Source organism: Rhinolophus sinicus, chromosome 17, assembly GCF_057876585.1.
Source record: "Rhinolophus sinicus isolate RSI-liver-muscle chromosome 17, RSI-T2T, whole genome shotgun sequence".
NCBI lineage: Eukaryota > Metazoa > Chordata > Mammalia > Chiroptera > Rhinolophidae > Rhinolophus > Rhinolophus sinicus.
In genome coordinates this window covers 1,860,796-1,880,725 of record NC_142517.1, presented here as the reverse complement: position 1 = coordinate 1,880,725, position 19,930 = coordinate 1,860,796, and the positions used below count along the sequence as shown (strand labels likewise).

The 19,930-nt window shown below is 46.6% G+C and overlaps 1 protein-coding gene across 3 annotated transcripts in view; it reads left to right on the top strand.

The window, feature by feature from the left end:
- The window catches only part of TRAPPC10 (trafficking protein particle complex subunit 10), an 84,996-nt gene that overhangs the window by 60,476 nt on the left and 4,590 nt on the right, over nt 1-19,930 (top strand). For all 3 annotated transcript variants that reach the window (XM_074324482.2, XM_088794437.1, XM_074324484.2), the window contains 9 exons: nt 27-167; nt 478-590; nt 2,897-3,411; nt 4,116-4,257; nt 5,676-5,834; nt 6,577-6,806; nt 13,344-13,444; nt 14,814-14,940; nt 15,970-16,140. In XM_074324482.2, coding sequence (XP_074180583.2) covers nt 27-167; nt 478-590; nt 2,897-3,411; nt 4,116-4,257; nt 5,676-5,834; nt 6,577-6,806; nt 13,344-13,444; nt 14,814-14,940; nt 15,970-16,140 — 1,699 coding nt within the window. The remainder of the gene's footprint in view (nt 1-26; nt 168-477; nt 591-2,896; nt 3,412-4,115; nt 4,258-5,675; nt 5,835-6,576; nt 6,807-13,343; nt 13,445-14,813; nt 14,941-15,969; nt 16,141-19,930) is intronic.

Below are 19,930 nucleotides of genomic sequence, written 5' to 3'. Positions count from 1 at the left end.
AAAGTTTCTGTTTGTTGATTTGCAAGGAAGAAAAAGTCTCCTCAAAAGGCGGAAATCTACCTTGAAGGAGCACTGAAGAATTACCTGGCTGAGGGTTGGGCATTACCTGTCACACACACGAGGAAGCAACTGGCCGAATGTCACAAACACCTCGGACAAATTGAGAAGTATCCTTTCAGTGTAGTATGTCAGTGAGCTAGGAAAACCGCTTTCTGTTTGAACAGCACCAATGCCCACAAAAGCGTGTTTAAGAAGCACCCAATAATTAGGAGACAAAAAGCCTACCTGCACACATGTACCGTGTTAAGTGTAAGCTAAGTGTCTACTCCATGTATTTGATCCCTTTGGGAGTTCCTAGTAGCTTTAAAAAAACAGGTGGGCTGCACTGTGAACGTCCGGGGGGGCCTGTAGTTGCTGTTAGCACAGCAGCGCCCTGGGTGTAGGCCCTCCCTGCAAGTGCCTTGACTCCCACTCCAGCTACCTGCAGACCAGCAGCCTTTTGGCCAGCGATCCTCATTTAACGGAAGAGGAACGGAAATACTTCTGCCAAGAGATACTCAATTTTGCCAGCAGACAGCCAGACAGCCCAGGTAAGACTAATTGTTAAAACTTTTGATTAGGAGAATTTTCAAATATCATAGAAAAGTAAAAAGTAACACAATGTATAACATACACTAACCACCTAGATTCAACAACTAGTAACATTTGACTGTGTGCAGCAAACATGTGTCTGTTTCTTTTTTCTTTTTTTTATGTGTGTTTTTCCAGGACCTACCAGCTCCAAGTCAAGTAGTTATTTCAATGTAGTTATGGAGGGCGCAGTGGCCCATGTGGGGATTGAACCAGAAACCTTGTTTCTTTCTTTTTACTTTTTTCTTTTTGTTGAACTTGGAAGCAACCCCAGCCCATGTGTAACCCTAACCCTGAAACAGTGTAACATGTACCTTCTGAGAACAGGGCTGTCCCCAGCCATGCCCAGATCCGCAAGGTTCTAACATCAGCTACTCAGTAGCCCAAATTAAAATCTCATTGTCTCAAAAACGGTTTTTCTCCATTATTTGCAATAGAGTCTAATCAGGAACTACATATCATAGTTGATTGTATTTCAGTTCTCTTTTAACTTAGAATAGTTCTTCCCGCCTCTTTTTCTTGTTCTCCAGACACTGACCTTTTTTTTAACAAGCCAGCGTTATTGAGAGAGAATTCACAGGCCATGTAATTCGCTGGTTTGAGTGTACAGTTCAGTGACTTTTCATGTATTTGCAGCTATGTGCAGCCATCACCAGAGTCCACTTTCTAGGTAGCGATTCTGGGTATTTCATGTAAATGAATCAAACAACATGATTTTTTTATGACCGGCTTATTTCACTCAGCATAGTGTTGTTTCCAAGATTCATTCATGTTGTAGCCTGTCGGTATGTCATTCTTTTTTATGGCTGAATAATACTATTTCATCGTGTGGATGGACCACAGTATGTTTATTTCTTCCATCAGTTGTGTGACTTGGGTTGTAAGACACTGACATTTTACAGACACAATCCGGTTGTCTCAGATGGTGCCACCTTCTGGGATTTGTTGTTTCCTCATGGAGCATCCAGTGGGAGGGAGATTTGTAAGGCTTAGGTTCAGGCCGGATGTCTGGGCCTCTGTACTTTATGGCTGATGCAGCTGGGAAGGTTAAATAGGTCGTACACCCAGCTCCTCGAGTTCAGTTTATCCAGAAGAGTGCTATTTACAATAGTTACTGCCTTAGTCAGCTCGGTGGCCCCGACAAAAGGCCGCAAGCTGCAGCTTAAACAACAGGCATTTGTTTTCTCACAGTCTGGAGGCTGCTCGTCTGAGATCAGGGCGCAGTAGGGTTGGTTTCTGATGAGGCCTCTGATTTGTCCTTATGTGGCAGGAGAGGGGGGCGGTTAGGGCTTCAACTGAGGGAACATAGTTCAGTCTGTGCCGCTTACTAACCACTGAAAGCCAGTGTTTTCCTAGGTTTGGGCTTCAGATGACATGGTAATGATCATGACCCCTGCTGTATTGCATTCAAATCAGGCCACTTGGATGGGTGTGTCAGGGGCATTTTGTTGTTTTGTTTAGATTCTGTAGTGTGCCCGAACTGGTCATTGATAGAGCCGTGTGCCACATGTGCTATGTGTGGCATGTGACACTACGCAGTTACGCCTTTCCTGCCAACGTTCCTTGGGCATCTCTGCGTGAGTAAGATAGTCTGCGCTTGTCCACTGTTTTCTTGTAATTTTATAGCATCGGGCTCAGCGAATCCTTCAGTTGATTGGTGTTTAATCACTATTACTGGTCAGTCCTCCAGCCTTGTGGGTTTTCTGGACAAACCAGGTGCTTGTAGGAAAGAGGTCAGAGAGGACCGTGGGTTCTTCTCCCCTTAGTGACACTGGGGCTTGGGGCCTCCCTTGCTCTCAGGAGTCCGGGAAGCAGGGTCCCCCGCTCTGTGGGCTGGCAGACAGCTGGGTTTGTTCCCAGGTATTGGGAGGGCGGGCGTGGGCATGTTCACTCAGGAATTTCTTTATGTAGGTAGAAAGTGGTGGAATTCCTTGAAACAGCTCTAGGAGTTGGACTATTTGTAAATTTTGTTTTGAAGTTGAGGAGTTAGTGGACCTGTATTTCTCTTAGGTTTGCTGAAACAGAACTTGGAAACCTTAATTTCTCCAGTGGTTTTGATTTCCAGGCGTCACCCAGGCATGTGTCGTGTTCTGCATTTGACACAGCCGCTCTGGTGTGTGGGATGTGAGGCTCTCTCTCTCGAACATCTTTGCTCTTGCTTCTGTGTTGCTCCTCCTCCAGCTGGCCCGACAGTCCGCAAGGCCCTGCCTGTGTGTCTTCTGCCAGTGTGCCAGGGGAAGTCACACGGGGACATGTGCCTTTGCAGGTGACAAAGTCGTCCTCCCCATGCAGTCGTTTGCATTCCTGAGAGATCTCCGCTTCACCCCGTCCAACGCCGTGGTGCACGTGGGCGGCGTGTTGGCCTTGGACATAACGCTGTGCAGCCAGATGCCCATCCCGGTCCGCGTGGAGCAGCTGGCCATCAGCGTCCATTTCAGCATCGAGAAGAACAACTACCGGAAGACGGCTGAGTGGCTCACCAAGCACAAGACGTCCAACGGGATCGTTCACTTCCCCCCGGAGAGCCCGCCGTTCCCTGCAGCCCCGAGCAGCTCGCCCGCGCTGGAGCTGTACGAGACGTTTGAGAGAAGCCCTTCCGATAACTCGCTGAGCTCGACAGGCATCATCTGCAAGAATGTTCACATGCTCCTGAGACGGCAGGAGAGCGGCCCCCCCCTGGACGTGCCCCCCGCTGTGGCCATAGACGACGGGGCCCACGTGCTGAAGTGCAGTGCCGTGACCCTGCAGCCCGGGGCCAACGTCATAACGTTCAGGACGCAGGTGTGTGTGGGTGGGGTGCCAGGAGCCAGCGCCCCTGCTTTGTTCTCCTGAAACAAAAGTAGACTGACATTTAAAAACTCTTACGCAGTTTCAAGGTAGTCGAAAAATTGCGAGTGAACTTCTTCACATAGCTGATTATTTGTGTTCTCACTGGATTGAGATTTTTTTCCCTTGGTATTAAAATGCACCCTCATTTGTTAGAATGAAATTTCGAAGAAGATGGCACACTTTTACATTAAACTGTGTGCCGTTTGTGGCTGCGTGTCAGACAGTGGCTTCTGACCCACTGCGACACAGGTCTTTCTCGGATGCAGCAGTGTGTCCTCTGAGTCCCACTGGCCGAGGAGGACGTGGCTGCAGCAAAGTCCAGCTGTTTGTCACATGTTAGTCTAGTCTTAGAGCAGGTCTCCAAGCTCCTGCTAAGCGGCTCCATTAAATATCTTTACCGAAGAAAATACACCAAATAAAGTTAGTAAGTTGAAAATGCGTTATTAGAAGCGTGAAGTCAAGTGTAAGCATCAGTCACGCAGAAAGGCGCCGGCTGAGGGTCTGCGGGCTCGTCTGAGCAGCGTGTCCACGTGAAGCAGAGCAGGAGGGAGGGCGGGAGGGCGGTCATTTCAGCGAACTCGTGGTGTGGCCTTCTCGTAGGAAGCCCATAATGACAAGCAGGTGTGTCCACTGCAAATGCTTGGTTTTGACCGTAGGCCAAGGAGCCGGGGACATACACGCTGCGGCAGCTCTGCGCCTCCCTGGGCCCGCTCTGCTTCGTCCTCCCCCACATCTACCCCCTGCTACAGTACGACGTGTACTGCCAGGAGCCGCAGCTGCGCGTGGAGCCGCTGGCCGGTGAGTGGCCGCGGGAGCTGGGATTGGTTCCGGGGCACCTCACCCTCTCACAGAGGGGTCACGCGAGGGAAGGCTGTCTGCGCCGTCAGACTTCACTGCATTGTAGCCAGGCCCCTCTGTGAGGGAGTGCCTGGGACCTCACTGGCGGTGGCCCTTCTGGTCATCGAATATTTGCTGTCCTGTAATTGCTGACTTCCATGTTTAAGAAACATGGTGTATCTGAAAATAAGAGAAATGAGGTATTAGGTAATGCCTGCTGCAGAGAACTTAATAAGTAAGTATGATTTCCATTTCAGGGAGTTCCATTTCAAAGGCTAAGTCCTAGATGTCGTTATATTCAATACTCTGATCAGAAGTCTTTTCTTTTGAAAATGTTGATTAAACTTGACCCTTTAGCATGTAGCATGGCATGTGAGAAATTCAAAGCTGCTATCCTTGTTAAGTCAGATGGAATTGGTATATACAAATTAAGGCCACACGTCACTTAATTAAAACAATAATGAGTGAATGTTGCAGTTATTCAGGCTGGAATAATGTATTTATTGGCCTTTTTCCTCCATTTGAGAAAAAAATCAAGGAAAGCATTTATTCTGTTTACTCTCTGCATGCTCCGTTTTTCTGCTTTTACTTCTCTCCCGTGGCTACCAGGACCGGACAGCCCTCAGTTACTGAACACAGCAGTCAGCTTCTCAGATGGTTCTTCTTCCAGATGGTTCTTCTTCCAGATGGTTCTGTCACGGAGCCTTTTGTGAGCAGGCTGGGCTTTGCTCTCCTCAGGACCTGGAAAAGGCCCCGTGAGACGCCCGGCCGTGCTCACGCCGCCGCTCCACAGCCCCTCGCTCCCTTCTTGCCACAGGCCTTCCCATCCCTCTGCCTCCATTCCTTCTCCTTTCTTTCTCTGCCTTCTTCCTTCTGTCTTCCCTGGAGCGGGATTCTTAGACACCTCAGCTCATGTCCACGTAGGAGAAACCAGCAGCCATAGCTTTTACAAGCTGTCTCTACACCAAAGGCCTAACCTGGAAAAGCCAGAGAAAGTTCTGAATAGCTCTGGCACCTTCCGTTTCACTGAACTGTTCTTGAGTCCCCTTATCTGATTCTCTCTTACTAACTTCTTGGCAGGTGACATTTGAGCCCCTCATGGACACGGTTGCCACCGTGATCCCTAACTCCTAACCAAGATGGTGAGAAGACCCTTCGGGCTCCCAGATTCTCTTGTTCCCAGCAAGAGCCCCTCAGCCCTGCGGTCCATGTAATTGAGATGAACAGTGAGGGTGGGGGCATGGAGACTGGAAATTTGTGGGGTATCTAAAGTGAACAGATCTTTTCTACCAGGAGAAACAGTGCCCTTCTCACCTCATAGGGGCCTCCATCGGTACTTTTGGTTGAAGTGATGCTAATTGTTGTCTTTTTCCCTTTAGACAGCCTTTTGGCTGGTATTCCTCAGAAGGTCAAGTTCACTGTCACTACTGGCCATTATACAGTGAAAAACGGGGACAGTCTCCAGCTCAGTAATGCGGAAGCCATGCTCATCCTGTGTCATGCTGAGAACAGAGCAGTGATCTATTCCAACACAAGAGGTGAGGCACCAGTCACCTAGGAAAGGTGGGCTCTCAGCGTTGTCATGCACCGTGTGGGTGGAAGGGGCCTGTCTTGCCTGTCCTCCTCAGGTGGCGTCTAAGGCCTGCTTTTCCCTGCGACTCTTTCGAGGCAGCTTCCCGCCTGTAGGTGGACTGTGACCCTGCCCCTGGATGGGGCGCTACACTGGGGGGAAGACCGAGAGCTGTGCATGTACCTCATGGCCCCGTGGTACTGACAGTGGTGCCCTGCCAACCCCCAGCCTTCTTCATCCCTCCCCAAAGTCCCTCGCCAAGAAGCAAAAGTCAGTGAGCCTCTTAGGCACTGGCCGGAAGCCCTGAAAGAGTCCCATCTCCCCCGAACCCCGGCCATGAGGTCTGAGGGCAGCACGCTGCTCCCCTTCTGGTGGGAGCTGGTCCGGTGGTTTGATGTACTGGGGACACACACGGTACTTGGATGGGACACACAGGAGGTGTCCCTTTTCTGTCTTCAGACTGAGCACAATGACAGTTCTCTGGGCTGTTACCGACTGGCTTTCCTGCAGAGTCACTCCGTCTTAGGGGGTTTTGTTCCTGATTTTCCTGTCTCTTCCGCCCACCTTAATCCTAGGCACACTGTTGTACACACATAGGAGCAGCAGGAGTTGGGCCGGAACTTCAGTGCTGGGTCTATCGCCTGCTAGAAGAGGAAAGAACAAGGAAACGGAGGGTATGTGTTAGAAGTGACTTTTTCTATCTTTCCTAGAAAAGGCTTCTGACGCGTCCCTCCGGGTACAGTCGTCTGACAAGGTCACGAGCATCAGCCTGCCGGCTGCGCCTGCGTACCACGTGATCGAATTCGAACTGGAAGTTCTCTCTCTGCCTTCGGCTCCAGTAACTGGAGGGGAGAGCAACACGCTGGGGATGCCAGAGCCCCAGAGGAAGCATAAGGACGCACAGAAAGCTGGCCACCGCATGGCTACCACGGACCACAAAGTAAGGAGGAGCTGGAACTGCTCAGCCTGTGGTGTCAGCCTCTGCCTGTCCTGCAGACAGTGCATAAGAGATGACTTCTGTGGAAGTGGCAGATTTTCAGTTCCTGTACCACGAGCTCTCATTGGGTTTAGCACTTATATCTGTGAATCGCCCCTTTTTAGCTAAGGGGTACATGTTAGAGACAAACATATCAACCTTTCCATCCCAACTCGAGGGAAGGACAGTTTATTGTAAGAGAGTGTGTTTGCTTAGGGGGAGGTAACTTTGGGTGTATAGTCCATTTGTCCTGGTGACTAGTCTGGAGGGAGTTCTGAGTCTTGGTGGGCTTCTTTTTCTACCACTGTAGCGTCACAGGAAGCTTAGCGAGGAAAAGGCTCTCCTTCGGTGCTGGTATTTACTGACATTATTTGAGAGATCCATGACTTTGCTCCTAGACCCACAGCCCATCAGCTCATGGGATGTGTTGCTAGCGTTGTGCTTTTTCCAGGGGTGTCTGTTTCTTGTAGCACAGATACCAGTTCTGAAGGCTTCTCAACAGCCCAAGTGTACAAGTGGACGCCTGTGGTCCCCCAGGCTGGGTATATGTGCACCCTTTAGAAAGCTGCTGCCTGAGGGTCTGGCTTCCAGTCAGCCCGAATCTAGGTGCTGAGATCCTCCTCTTGGGGACAATGACAGATCTTGTCACATCCTCAGTCGCTGGGAGCTATTAAAAACAGAACAGGCTGCTTGGACAAGGGCAGAGCTTTGTGAGACAACCAAGAGCGGAGGCAGAGTTGAACGACAGGTTCACCTCCTACACGAGGCCACACCTTCAAGACGGGAGAAGTAGTTGTTTCATCTACTGCATAGAAACCAACACAGAGGGTCAAGTAAGTGAAGAAACAGAGGAATACGTTGCAGATGAAAGAACAAGAAAAGCCTTAATGAAACAGAGATCAGTCATCCACCTGACAACGAGTGCAAAGCAGTGGTCATAGAGATGCTCACGGAACTGGGGGGAAAGATGGATGAGTAAAGATCTTCAACCAAGACGAGAAGTATAAGAAAGTGGCAAATAGAAGTCACAGAGCTAAAAAACACTAGTGTGACTGAAAAATACACCAGAGGGTTTCAGGGGCAGACTAGATGGAGCAGAAGATAGGACGCGTGAACTTGAAGACAAGGCCGTGGAACTCACCTAGTCAGAGCCGCAAAAAGGAAAGAGAATGAGAGAAAGGGAGGAAAGGTTAAGGGACTTAGGGGAGAATGAAAGGAAGTGGTGAAAGTTTAAGGAACGTTTAGAACAACATCAAACAGACTAACATTCTCATGATGTGGCTCCCAGAAGGAGAAGAGAAAGGGGTGGAGATGTTACTTGAAGAAATAATGGCCGAAAACCTCCCTAACCTGGGGAACAGACATCCAGATCCAGGAAGCCCAGAGAGTTCCAAGTAAAATGAACCCAAGGAGACCCACACCGAGACATATTACAATTAAAGAGCCAAAAGTGAAAGACAAGGAGAGAATCTATGAAGCAGCAAAAAAAGAACAACGTGTTATACACAAGGGAACCCCCATAAGACTGTCAGATTGCTCAGCATAAACTGCTGGCCAGAAAGGAGTGTCACTGCACACTCGTATTCAAAGTGCTGAAAGAAAAATAAAACTGCCAGTCAAGAATACTCTACCCAGCAAAGTTATCAATCAGACTTGAAGGATAGTTCACCAGACAAGCGAAAGCTAAAGGAGTTCATCACCACTAAATGGCCTTACAAGATATATCAAAGGTACTTCTTAATATGAGAAAAGGACACTAATTAGTAACAAGAACACATGAAAGAATAAATCTCATTGGAAAAGTAAACATATAGTAAAAGTATTGGATTAATCCCTTACAAAACTAGTATGAAGGTTAAAACACAGAAGCAGTTAAAATAACTATGATTACAATAATTAGTTAAGGGAAACGCAAGATAAAAAGATGTAAAATACGACCTCAAATACAGAAAACTTGGGGGCGAGGAGAGTAGTAATGCTGAGCTTTACGGTGGGATCAAACTTAGTTACTAAGTTTAAATAGACTGTTATAGATCTAAGTGATTACATATAAGCCTCATGGTAACCACCGATATAGTAAACTTACCAAGTAAACTTACCAAGTTAATAGACTGTTACAGATCTAAGTGATTACATATAAGCCTCGTGGTAACCACCTATATAGTAAAGACACAAAAGGTAAAGAGAAAGGCATATAAACATACCACTAAAGGAAGTCATCAGACCACAAAGGGAGAGAGCAAGAGAAGACAGGAACAGAGGGAAACTGCAAAAACAGCCCCCCCCCCCAGTAAACAATTAACAGAAGGGCAATAAGCACGTGGCTGTCAGTAATCACCTTAAATGAAAAGAGACAAAGATGGGCATTACATAATGATAAAGGGGTCAACCCAACAAGATGATACAACATTTATAAGTGTTATGCATCCTCCATAGGACACCTAAATATATAAAGCAAATATTAATAGACCTACAGGGAGAAATAGACAGCAATAAAATAACAGTAGAGAATTTCAATACCCCACTCACATCAGTGGATTGATTAATCCACTGATTGAGTTTCGGTCGACAGAAAATCAGCAAGGAAATATTGGCCTTAAACAGATGAACTTAACAGATATTTATAGAATATTCCATTCAGAGGATCCGTGTACACATGAACATTTCTAAAATAGATGATATGTCAGGGCACAAAATAAGTCTTCATAAATTTAAGAGGATTGAAATCATATCAGGCATCTTTCTGACCACCGTGGTATGAAACTAGGAATTACTTACATGAAGAAAACTGGAAAGTTTGCAAATAGTGTGGAGATTAAACAACATGCCTAGTGAATAACCATTGGGTCAAAGAAGAAATCAAAACAAAAAATACCAAGACAAATGAAAATGGAAATGTAACATGTGAAAATTTATGGGATGCAACATAAGCAGTGCTAAAGAGGGTAGTTTGTAGCGATAAATGCCTACCTTAAGAAACAAGGAAAGTGTCAGAAATTTCTCACCTCCAAGAACAAGAAAATGACGAACAAAGTCCAAAGTTAGTAGAAGGAAGGAAATGACAAATATTTGAACAGAAATAAATGCAAGAGACTGAAAAAGACAGTAGGAAAGATCAATGAAACTAAGCTGGTTCTTTGAAAAGAGAAAATTGACAAACGTTTAGACTCACCAAGAAAAAAGAGGACTCAAATCAGAAACAAAAGAGAAAATGTTACAGTTGATACCACAGAAGTAAAAAGGATCATAAAAGACAACTATGAAAAATTATACACTGATAAATTGGACAACCTAGAACACATTCCTAGGAATATACAACCTATCAAGACTAAACCACGATGTAATAGGAAATTTGAACAGATCGATTACTAGTAAGGAGGCTGAATCAGCAATCAAAAAGCTCCCAATAAACAAAAGTCCAGGACCAGATGGCTTCACTGGTGAATTCTACCAAATATTCTAAGAAGCATTAATGCCAATCCTTCTCAAACTGTTCCAAACCATTGAAGAGTAGGGAACGCTTCCAAATTCATTTTACGATGCCAGCATTACCCTGATAGCAAAATCAGAAAAGGATGCCACAGGAAAGAAAATTATAGGCCTGTATCCCTGATGAACACAGGTGCAAAACTCCACAACAGAGTATTAGCAAACTGGATTCAGCAATCATACACCATGATCAGGAGGGGAGGGGTTTATTCCAGGGATGCAGGTTCAAATCCACCAATCACTCAGTGTGATACACATCATTGAAATGATACGATCGTTTCAATAGATACAGAAAAGGCATTTGACAAAATTCAACATACATCTGCGATAAAAATTTTGAACCAAGTGAGCGTAGAACAACTTTATAATAAAGTCCATGTACGACAACCCCTCAACTAACATACTCAGTGAAAATCTGAAAGCTTTTCCCCTAAAATCAGGAACAAGACAAGGACGCCCACTCTCACCACTGTTACTCAACACAGTATTAGATGGTCCCGCCAGAGCAATCAGGACAGAAAAAGAAATAAAAGCGTACAAAATAATACAAAGGAAGAAGTGAAGCTCACTGTTTGCAGGTGATATGCTATTGTTTATAGAAAACCCTAAAGACTCCCATCAAAAAACAGAACTAATAAATGAATTCAGTCAAGTTGCATGATACAAATTCAGGACACTAAACTCTCTTGCATTTCTATGCATGAATAACGAACTATGAGAAGGAAAAATTAAGAAAGCAATCCTATTTATAGTTGCATCAAAAAGAATAAAATACCTAAGGAGTAAATTTAACCAAGGAGATGAAAGACGTGTATATTGAAAACTAGAAGAAATAATCAAAGACAGCAAAGAAGACACAAATGAGTGGAAAGATATTCTGTGCTCATAGGTAGGAAGAATTATTATGTCCATATTATCCAAAGTAATATACAGATTCAGTGCAATTCCTGTCAAAATTCCAATAACATTTTTCACAGAAATAGAACCAACAATATTCAAATTGTTTGAGAATACACACACAGACCATGGAACAGAGTAGGGATCCCAGAAGTAAGTCCATGTATATATGGTCAATTAATTTACAACACAGCAGCCAGGGATATACCATGGGGGAAGGACAGTCTCTTCAGTAAATGGTGTTGGGAAAACTGGACCACTCTTAAACCACACAGAAAAATTCAGTCAACATGGATTAAGATTTGAATGCAAGATTTAAAACCTAGAACTCCTAGAAGAAAACGTAGGTGGTAAGCTCCTTGGTGTAAGCCTTAGCGACGATTTTTTGACTCTGACGCTAAAAGCAAAAGCAACAAAAAATAAACAGTGGGACGACATCAAACTAAAAAGCTTCTCACAGCAAAGAAATCCTCAACAAATGAAGAGGCAACCTACTAAATGGGAGAAGATATTTGTAAATCTGATGAGGCTGATATCCAGAGTATATAAAGAACTCACATAATTCAATAGCAAAAACCAAACAATCCAATTAAAAAATTGCAGATCTGAATAGAGTTTTCCAAAGAGGACACACAGACGGCCAATAGACACATGAAAAGATGCTCAATGTCACTATCATCAGGGAAAGGCAGTCAAAACCACAGTGAGGTACCACCCCACACCTGTCAGAGTGGCCATCATCTAGAGGACAAGTGATAAGTGCTGGCGAGGATGCTGAGAAATGGGACCCCTCGTGCACTGTGGGTAAGATTGGAAATTGGTGCAGCCATCATGGAAAACAGTGTGGAGGTTCCTCAAGAAATTGAAACTAGAGCTGCCATGTGACCCAGCAATTCTACTTCTGGGTATTCATACAAAGAAAACAAAAACACTGATTCAGAAAGACATAGGCATTTATGTTCATTGCGGTGTTACGTACAGTTGGGAGGATGTGGAAGCAATCTAAGTGTCCATCGATGAATGATGGAATGATGGATAAAGAAATTGTCACACACACACACGGGGGTGGGGAGGAATATTTCTCAGCCATAAAAAAGAATGAAATCCTGCCATTTGCAACAACGTGGATGGACCTTGAGGGCATTATGCTGAGTGAAATGACTGAGACAGAGAAAGACAAAATACCCTATGATCTCACTTACATGTGGAATCTGAAACAAATGAAAAAAAAAGCCAGCTTATTGATACAAATAGATTGGTGGGTGGGAGAAATGGGTGAACTGTTTTTTGTTTCTGTTGTTTTTTTAGTTTAAGTGACTAATTTTTAAAAAGTGCACAGATGTGGTAGGATAAAAGGCTAAGAAAGCAGTCGTTTCAAAAAGGTTTGTGGCGCAGGCTTTCAGACTAGTCAACACCTGAAGAATATTCATTCTCAGTCCTCGGGACGTTTCCCTTCATCTGGTCCAGAGTCCCGGGGGTCATGCTGAGTGACCGAACGTTCCATACTCAGTGTGTTCATTTATTCCCTGGGGGAGATAAAGTGACGCGTGACGCCTGGTTTCTGCCCTGACGAGAGTTAATAGCTTGGTCCACACGGTGGCCCCAAATGGATTGGTTTTCAGTTATGTATTCAGCATCACGTGGATTCAGTGTTTGGATATTCATTAGTTTTGTAATGGTTAATGAGTGATGCGTGTCATCGGGACATACGTGACTAACAGCGTTTTGTCATAACCTCCTGCTCAGTGAAAATGTTTGGCTGTGTGTGTGTGTGTGTGTGTGTGTGTGTGTGTGTGTGTGAGAGAGAGAGAGACTGAGGTGGGATTTGTGTCGCTTGCTGTAGCGTCTGCTCCGCAGCCATCGAAGCCGTTCTGGTGACTCGTGCGTGTTCTGCCAGTCCCGCGCCCATGTCTCCTGTCTCTGTATGTATTGAATGTGTTAATAGTTTCGGGCCTCCTGTGTGTGTGCACATGTTTAATGGGGTTTTCTTTCTGAGAGAGGAATCGTAAAGACATGAAGCGTGTGGGACACTGGCGGCCACTGCAAGCTTGGGTGCTGGTGGCGGTGGCTGTGCCGTCGGCCAGCGTCTGAGTGTGTGTCCTTCTGGTCCCTCAGGTGTCCATCGACTGCCCGTGGTCCATCTACTCCACCGTCATCGCACTGACGTTCAGCGTCCCCTTCCGGACCACACACGCTCTGCTGTCGGCTGGGACCCGGTAAGGGAGGCGTGGCCCCCGGCCTGCTCTGGCCCAGGCTCTGCCCGGAGAACCTTGCTCTGCAGGGCTTCGCCTCAGTGACCATGATGCCACTGGCCCCCTGTTCAGATTCACGGCCAGCCCAGGTGTCCTGCAGCACCCAGTCCATTAGCATCTCCCCGGCTGTCGCAGCGGGGACTGCTCAGCTGGCTTGTGGGGTGGGAGGTCCCAGCACAGTCCCGTGTGAGTCACTGTGGACCCCTTTTTCTCCCTCCCCTGTTTTTCAAGCCCTGGCCCCACTGACCGTCGTGGGTTGGCTGTTCTCGAGTGGGTCCACCACTCTGCGTCTGACTGGTCACGTCTCGTGGGTTTGTTCAGCTCATTCCCTGTGCACTGCTGGTTTCCCCAGAGTAGGCCTGGTCAAGCAGGCCTGCACTCCTGACGCTTTGGGTCATAAGCCTTTGCTGTGCGGCTGCCCTGCAAACGCTGGGGTGTTAGCAGCTCCCCTACTTTATGCCGGTGGCACTCCCCATCCTGCCCACCACTATGTGACAACCCAAAATGTCTCCACACAGTGCCCGATGTCCCTTGGGGTGGGAGAGGGGTCAAAATTGTCAGCGGGGGAGAACCGCTGCCCTACACGCCTGGGTAGATTCAGAGTCAGCCTTTGGAAAGGCTGGCAGTTTGCCAGTAGTTACTGTCCCTGTGTCCTGTGTCACTGCACCAAGCGACACTCAGTGTCTGGGTGTCCCACCCTGTGTGGCAGTGCTCACGCTGACCACTGGCTCGGGCGAGGCTGGCCTGTCGTTGCTTTCATCCGCTGCTATTTGGGTAATTTGGAATGAAAAATGTCAGAACCGTACTTAGAGTAGAACATTATTCTAGCAGCTTCTTTCCCCCTTCAGGGTACAGTGAGAGAACTGTAGATACTCATGGTTAAAAACATCAGCAGTTCTAAACAGAACCTGAGTTGCTTCCAACCTGGCTTCCAAACTCCCCTTTACAAGGAACAGAAATGAAAGGGAGCCCTGCACGTGGTTTTCCGTGAGGGTCCTGACTCGTAACAATGCCAGTAATCACGCTTCCTGTGGACCGTGTCGCAGCCTGTTAATTATAGGCTTAGGAAGTGCAGTTCCAATCCTGTAACGACGCTGTAGCAAAGACAGTATTCTGTCATCCATTTTTCCTCCAAATGGCCTGCTTAGAAAGATCTCTATTTTCTGACCCTTTTACATGTGAAATCAAAGTAGGAGTATGTGTGACAACTACAGCTCTTATTTTACTGTGTCGTTTTCTTCAATTCCCCAGAGAGGGTCTTCTTAACAAAGCCAAAGTATATTTAATAAAGTTCTTAAGTATCAAAATTCTGTTTTTTGTTTTTCTGTTTTAGAAAGTATGTTCAAGTGTGTGTCCAGAATTTGTCAGAACTTGACTTTGAGCTGTCAGATAGTCGTCTCGTCGATACTGGGGACAGCACCAGCCTGCAGCTGGCACCGCTGAACACGGCATCCCAGCAGGTAACCACTGGCACGACTTGCGCGTAAACTCTCAGCAGAAAGCAGTGTAATGACGGAGCAGGAGGTAATGACGGAGTCGCCACGGGGTCTTGATGAAAATGGCAGTGTTTGAGATGGAGTCCTCCATACTGAGCGAGCGGACTGGGGACGGGTAGCAAGCGCGTACGTGACACTGCCACGTACACGCCTGCCCCCCGCCATGTGGCCAAGGGGAGCGGTGCAGGTTAGGAAATGGATTGCTGTTTGTCAGCTTCGAGGAATTAGCTCTGCTCCTGTCCTGTTCTGCTCACAGATTTCTGTAACTACAGGCTTATTCCTGAGTCACACGTGGGCAGGAAGTGGCGGCTGTTCCTTTCCGCCTGTGCCCTGGAAAGAAATCAGGTGTTGGTGTGAGGGGTCATAGTCATATTCACGCCGGCTGACTCCTGACCTCGCTTTTTCTGTCATTTGTCATGTGTGTTTTTAGACTATAAATGCTGGGTGTTTAGAAGATCAAAGGTTTTCTTAATGGGTATCTGCCGTTAGCATTGTCTGAGGATTTTCCCAGCTAACCACGGACCCATTTCAAATGCTGCCCCATCTGTCGCTGTGCTGGGCGTGTGACTGTATGTGTGAGGTGGCACTAGCTTCTCATTTAACTTAAAGTACAGAGCAATTGGCATGGACGTAGGTGACCTTTCTAATGGGTTGATGCATTTCCCATTTTGGAAATGTATGGGATACTAGATACTAGTTCCCCTTCCTTACGTATGCTGTGAAGCTTGTGGAATCATAAAAAGTTAAAGCCTTTTTACCAATCTGTGCGGTCTTCTTCAGAGTCAAGGCCAGGCAGGACCCAAGGGCAGGGGTGCGGGTGCAGGGCTTAGGGCGGCACACGCAGTAACATGAGAAGCAGGGCTCGGGGGGGTCACTTCTTCATCTCACACACACGTTCCGTTTGCAGGAAGTGCTGCTGGGACCGAGTGTTGGCTTTGTCCCGTGTGTGCGTCTTGCTTTGTCCCTGTGCGATGACAACTGCCTCTCTTGCAGCACATCTGCAGCCAGCAGTCGGTGTTCTTCGTCTGGGAGCTGACGTGGACACAAGAGCCTCCCCCTTCGCTGCATGGCCGCTTCTCCGTGGGATTCTGCCCAGCTTCTGAAGCACAGCTGTCTGTCTCCTTAAAGCCCTATACTTACGACTTTCACATGGAAAATTTTTTTGTATGTATTGTATTATTTTTGGTGGGGGGTGGGGGGAATGAAAGGTGGTTTCATAGGCTTTATAATCTGAAAACATCAGACAGACACAACCTTTCAGTATAATGAAGCAGCCAATTAAGGAAAATAGTTAACACTTGGGAGTAGTTTGGTCACTCACTGGCTGTATTTGAACCCAGGCCCTTTTCAGGTGCCATGTTAACTCGTGCACTCTAGCCGGCAGCTCTAAGGTGAGTGTTTGTAAAGACCAAAGACTCCTGATCGCTTCTCCCATTTCTCTAACGTTGTTGACTTAGTAATGTTCTGGAACTATTTCATCTTGATCGTTAGCTGCTACATAGGGGATTACATTATAAAAGCGTGTCTTAGTTTTCTAAAAGAAACTGAAAATATAGAAATTTACTTGATCAGTGTTGGGAAGGTTTTCTTGTAACCTGCACAGTTAGTACATTGTGTTAGGTGAGTAGATGGTGTTTGTTCTTCTGGTGAGATAATTGCACTTTGTGTCGGTGGGTCAAAATGTAAACACCACTGACCCTTGAGACAACTCGGGGTTGGGCCCCAGCCCCCTGTGCAGTCGGAAATCCACGTATAACTTGTGACTCCCCCAAAACTTAATCACCACTAGCCTTCTACTGCCTGGAAGCCTTCCCAATCACATACCTAGCTGATTAACACATACTTTGTATGTTATATGTATCACATACTGTATTCTCACCATAAAGTAAGCTAGAGAAAAGAAGAGAAAATCATAAGAGAAAATACATTTACAGTATTTATTGAAAAACATCCATGTGTAAGTGTTCAAACCTAAACTGTGATCAGTTGTAGTTTTGTGGTATTTCCTTTTCTTCCCTTTACTGCTGAAATTGTCAAGCAACACTTTCTTTGCGAAGGTGTTTGTGTTGCTGGCTCTTGATATCAGCAGTCTTCAAAACCTCCTTCCGTTTCATTTAACTCCCCTTACTCGGTTTAGAGTTGCATGATGGTTGTAGTGTAATTTGCCTTTTTGTAAACACACAGGTACCTTTCAATGCGTTAGCAGCAGCTGGACAGGAAGTCATTCACGCAGTCAAGTCTGCAGAAATGTCATCCGGTTCGCTTACTGCAGATGACTGTTAACTAGTTAGCAGTTTTCACTGTTACTTTTCTGACTGTTTTGCTCCCGCTTCACGTTAAGAGTATAGAAAACGTCTTCCTTGTGCAGGCCAACGTAAAATGTCTGCTGGATTGTTCTTTTCAAAACTGACATTCTGAGGCCGGGTATATGGATACCGCTTTTTTTTTTTTTTTTTTTAACTTTTTAAAAAAAAGTATTTTAAATGTGTTTTTCCAGGACCCCTCAGCTCCAAGTCAAGTAGCTGTTTCAATCTACTTGTGGAGGGCGCAGCTCACAGTGGCCCATGTGGGGATCGACCCAGCAACCTTCTTGTTAAGAGCACCGCGCTCTGACCGACTGAGCTGACTGGCCGCCTCCGAATACCACTTTTCAAAAAAGCTTTATTGAGATATAATTTGTATACCATGGAGTTCACCCATTTGAAGGGGACAGTTGAGTGAGCATAGTGTGATGACAGTGGGGCAGCTATGACCGTGGTCTTGTTCTAGAACACTCATCAGTCCCACAGGAAACCTTGTGCCCCAGTGACAGCCATTCCCCGTTCCGTCCTCTTCTCAATCCCGCGATCTCTACTTTAGAGGCAGGTCTGTCTATGGGATTGACTATCCTGACCATGTCATATAAATGGGACCATATTATGTGTGATCTTTTTGTGATGCTTTTTTCACTGGGCCCAATGTTTCCAAGTTTTATTCATTTTGTAGTGTATATCAGGACCCATTCCTTTCTATGACTGCATAATATTCCACTGTATGGATGGGCCTCATTTTGTTTGTCCATTTATCAGTGGCTGACGTCTGGGTTTCCACTTTGGGGCTATTGTGAGCAATACTGCTGTGAAAATCCTTGTGCGAGTTTTTATGTACACATGTATTCAGTTTTCTTGGGTAAATACCTAGTAGAGTTGCTGGATCATATGGTAACTGTTTAACTTTTTGAGAAGCTGCTAAACCATTCTTCAAAGATGCTTCACTTTATGTTCCCACCAGCCACGCATGAGGATTCCAGTTTCCCCATCCTCACCAACACTTGCTGTCCTTTGATTATAACCACCCAGCAGTGTGAAGTGGTCCACGCAGTCTTGACTTGCATTTCCTGTTGATAGTGAGCATTTCTCATGTGCCTATCGGTCATTTGTGTGTCTCCTTTAAGAACTGTCTATTCAGGTCCTTTGCCCGTTTTTTAATAACGTTGTCATTTTATTCCTGACTTGTAAGAGTTCTTTGCAATTCTAGAACCCGGCCCTTACAAGAGAGATGTATTTGCAAATATTTCTCCCCATTCTGCAGGTTGTATTTTCACTTTCTTGATGGTGTTCTTTGAAAAAGTTTTTAATTTTGATGAAGTCCAACTTACCAGTCTCTTATTGCTTGTACTTTTGGTGTAGGATCTAAGAAATCGTTGCTTATCCCAGGGTCAAGTAGATTTCCTTCCGTGTTTTCTTCTAAGAGTTTTATAGTTTTAGCTCTTACATGTAGGTCTGCGATCTATTTTGAGTTGACTTGTGTGTGGTGACAGGTGGGGGTCCAAATTCATTCTTTCCATGTGGTTATTCAGGTGTCCCTACACCATTTGTTGAAAAGACTTCTTTCCCCATTGGATGGTCTGGCACCCTTGTGGAAAATCAGTTGGCCCTTAGTGTTCACTCCTGCAGAAATGAGCTCACACTCAGGCTGCAGCCTGCGCAGCTGTCAGGCCAGGAGGCACGTCAGTGCTCTCTGTGGTTCTGTGTGCCCTCAGCCCCTGTCCCCTGACCCGAAGGCGGAGTCAAGGACACACCCTTAGCACACTCCCAGCATCCTGAGTGACTGTGCCCTTCCAGGCTCTCAGCAGGATTTGCGCTCTTCCTCGTCTGGGCTTAGAAACATTCCATCCAGACTGTGTGCTCCAGCCGCCAGCTTCTTAGGCGTGGGACACTCCCCCCAGCCTCTAGTAGTGGCCTTGCGGTGACACCGTCCTTCATCCACTTGCCACCGCTGCGTCTCCCAGGACACGGGCGTCTCCCTACCCATCCAGGGCTTGCGTCCCTTTGCACTGCACGTGCAGGCCTCGTTTGTGCACTTTCTGTCTGAGAGCTGTGTCAAATCCCATGCGGCCCCCGTCAGGTGGGTGGAGGTCTGTGCCGTCCCCAAACAGATGTGACAGTCAGTGATTGACGCCCATCTGGGCGTAATGCTTAGCCTGTTGGTCCCATGAAAACGTGTTATCTCGGCAGAAGGCTTTTAAAATTCCGAAATCTTTTTCCTTTGAGCATTTTACAATAGCCACAGAATACTTGTAAGTCGAGTTATGCTGTAATTGCTTTATATATCCATCATGACTTGGGTAAATTAATACACTTACTAAGCGGAGCCCAGGTTGCCGGATGGTGAGCTGCGGTTCAACAAGAGACCACAAGAGGGATTGACGTGGACAGGTTTAGTACTCACAGGTCCCGGAGGAGGTACCGGGCAGGCCTGGAGGGGCCACACGGGGCAGTCCTGCGGGGTGCAGACATAGGGGGGATGGGGGCTCACGCCTTTATTAGCCTCTGTGGGCGGAGTGCCTCGAGGTTCCCCTAAGGCTGGGTTGGTCCGTTCCAACCAAAGGAGCGGGTGTCGGGTACGCCCGGTGGGGCTCTTATCTGAGGGGCACGTAGAGAAGGCTCTGGGAGATGGGGAGACTGTAGGGCAC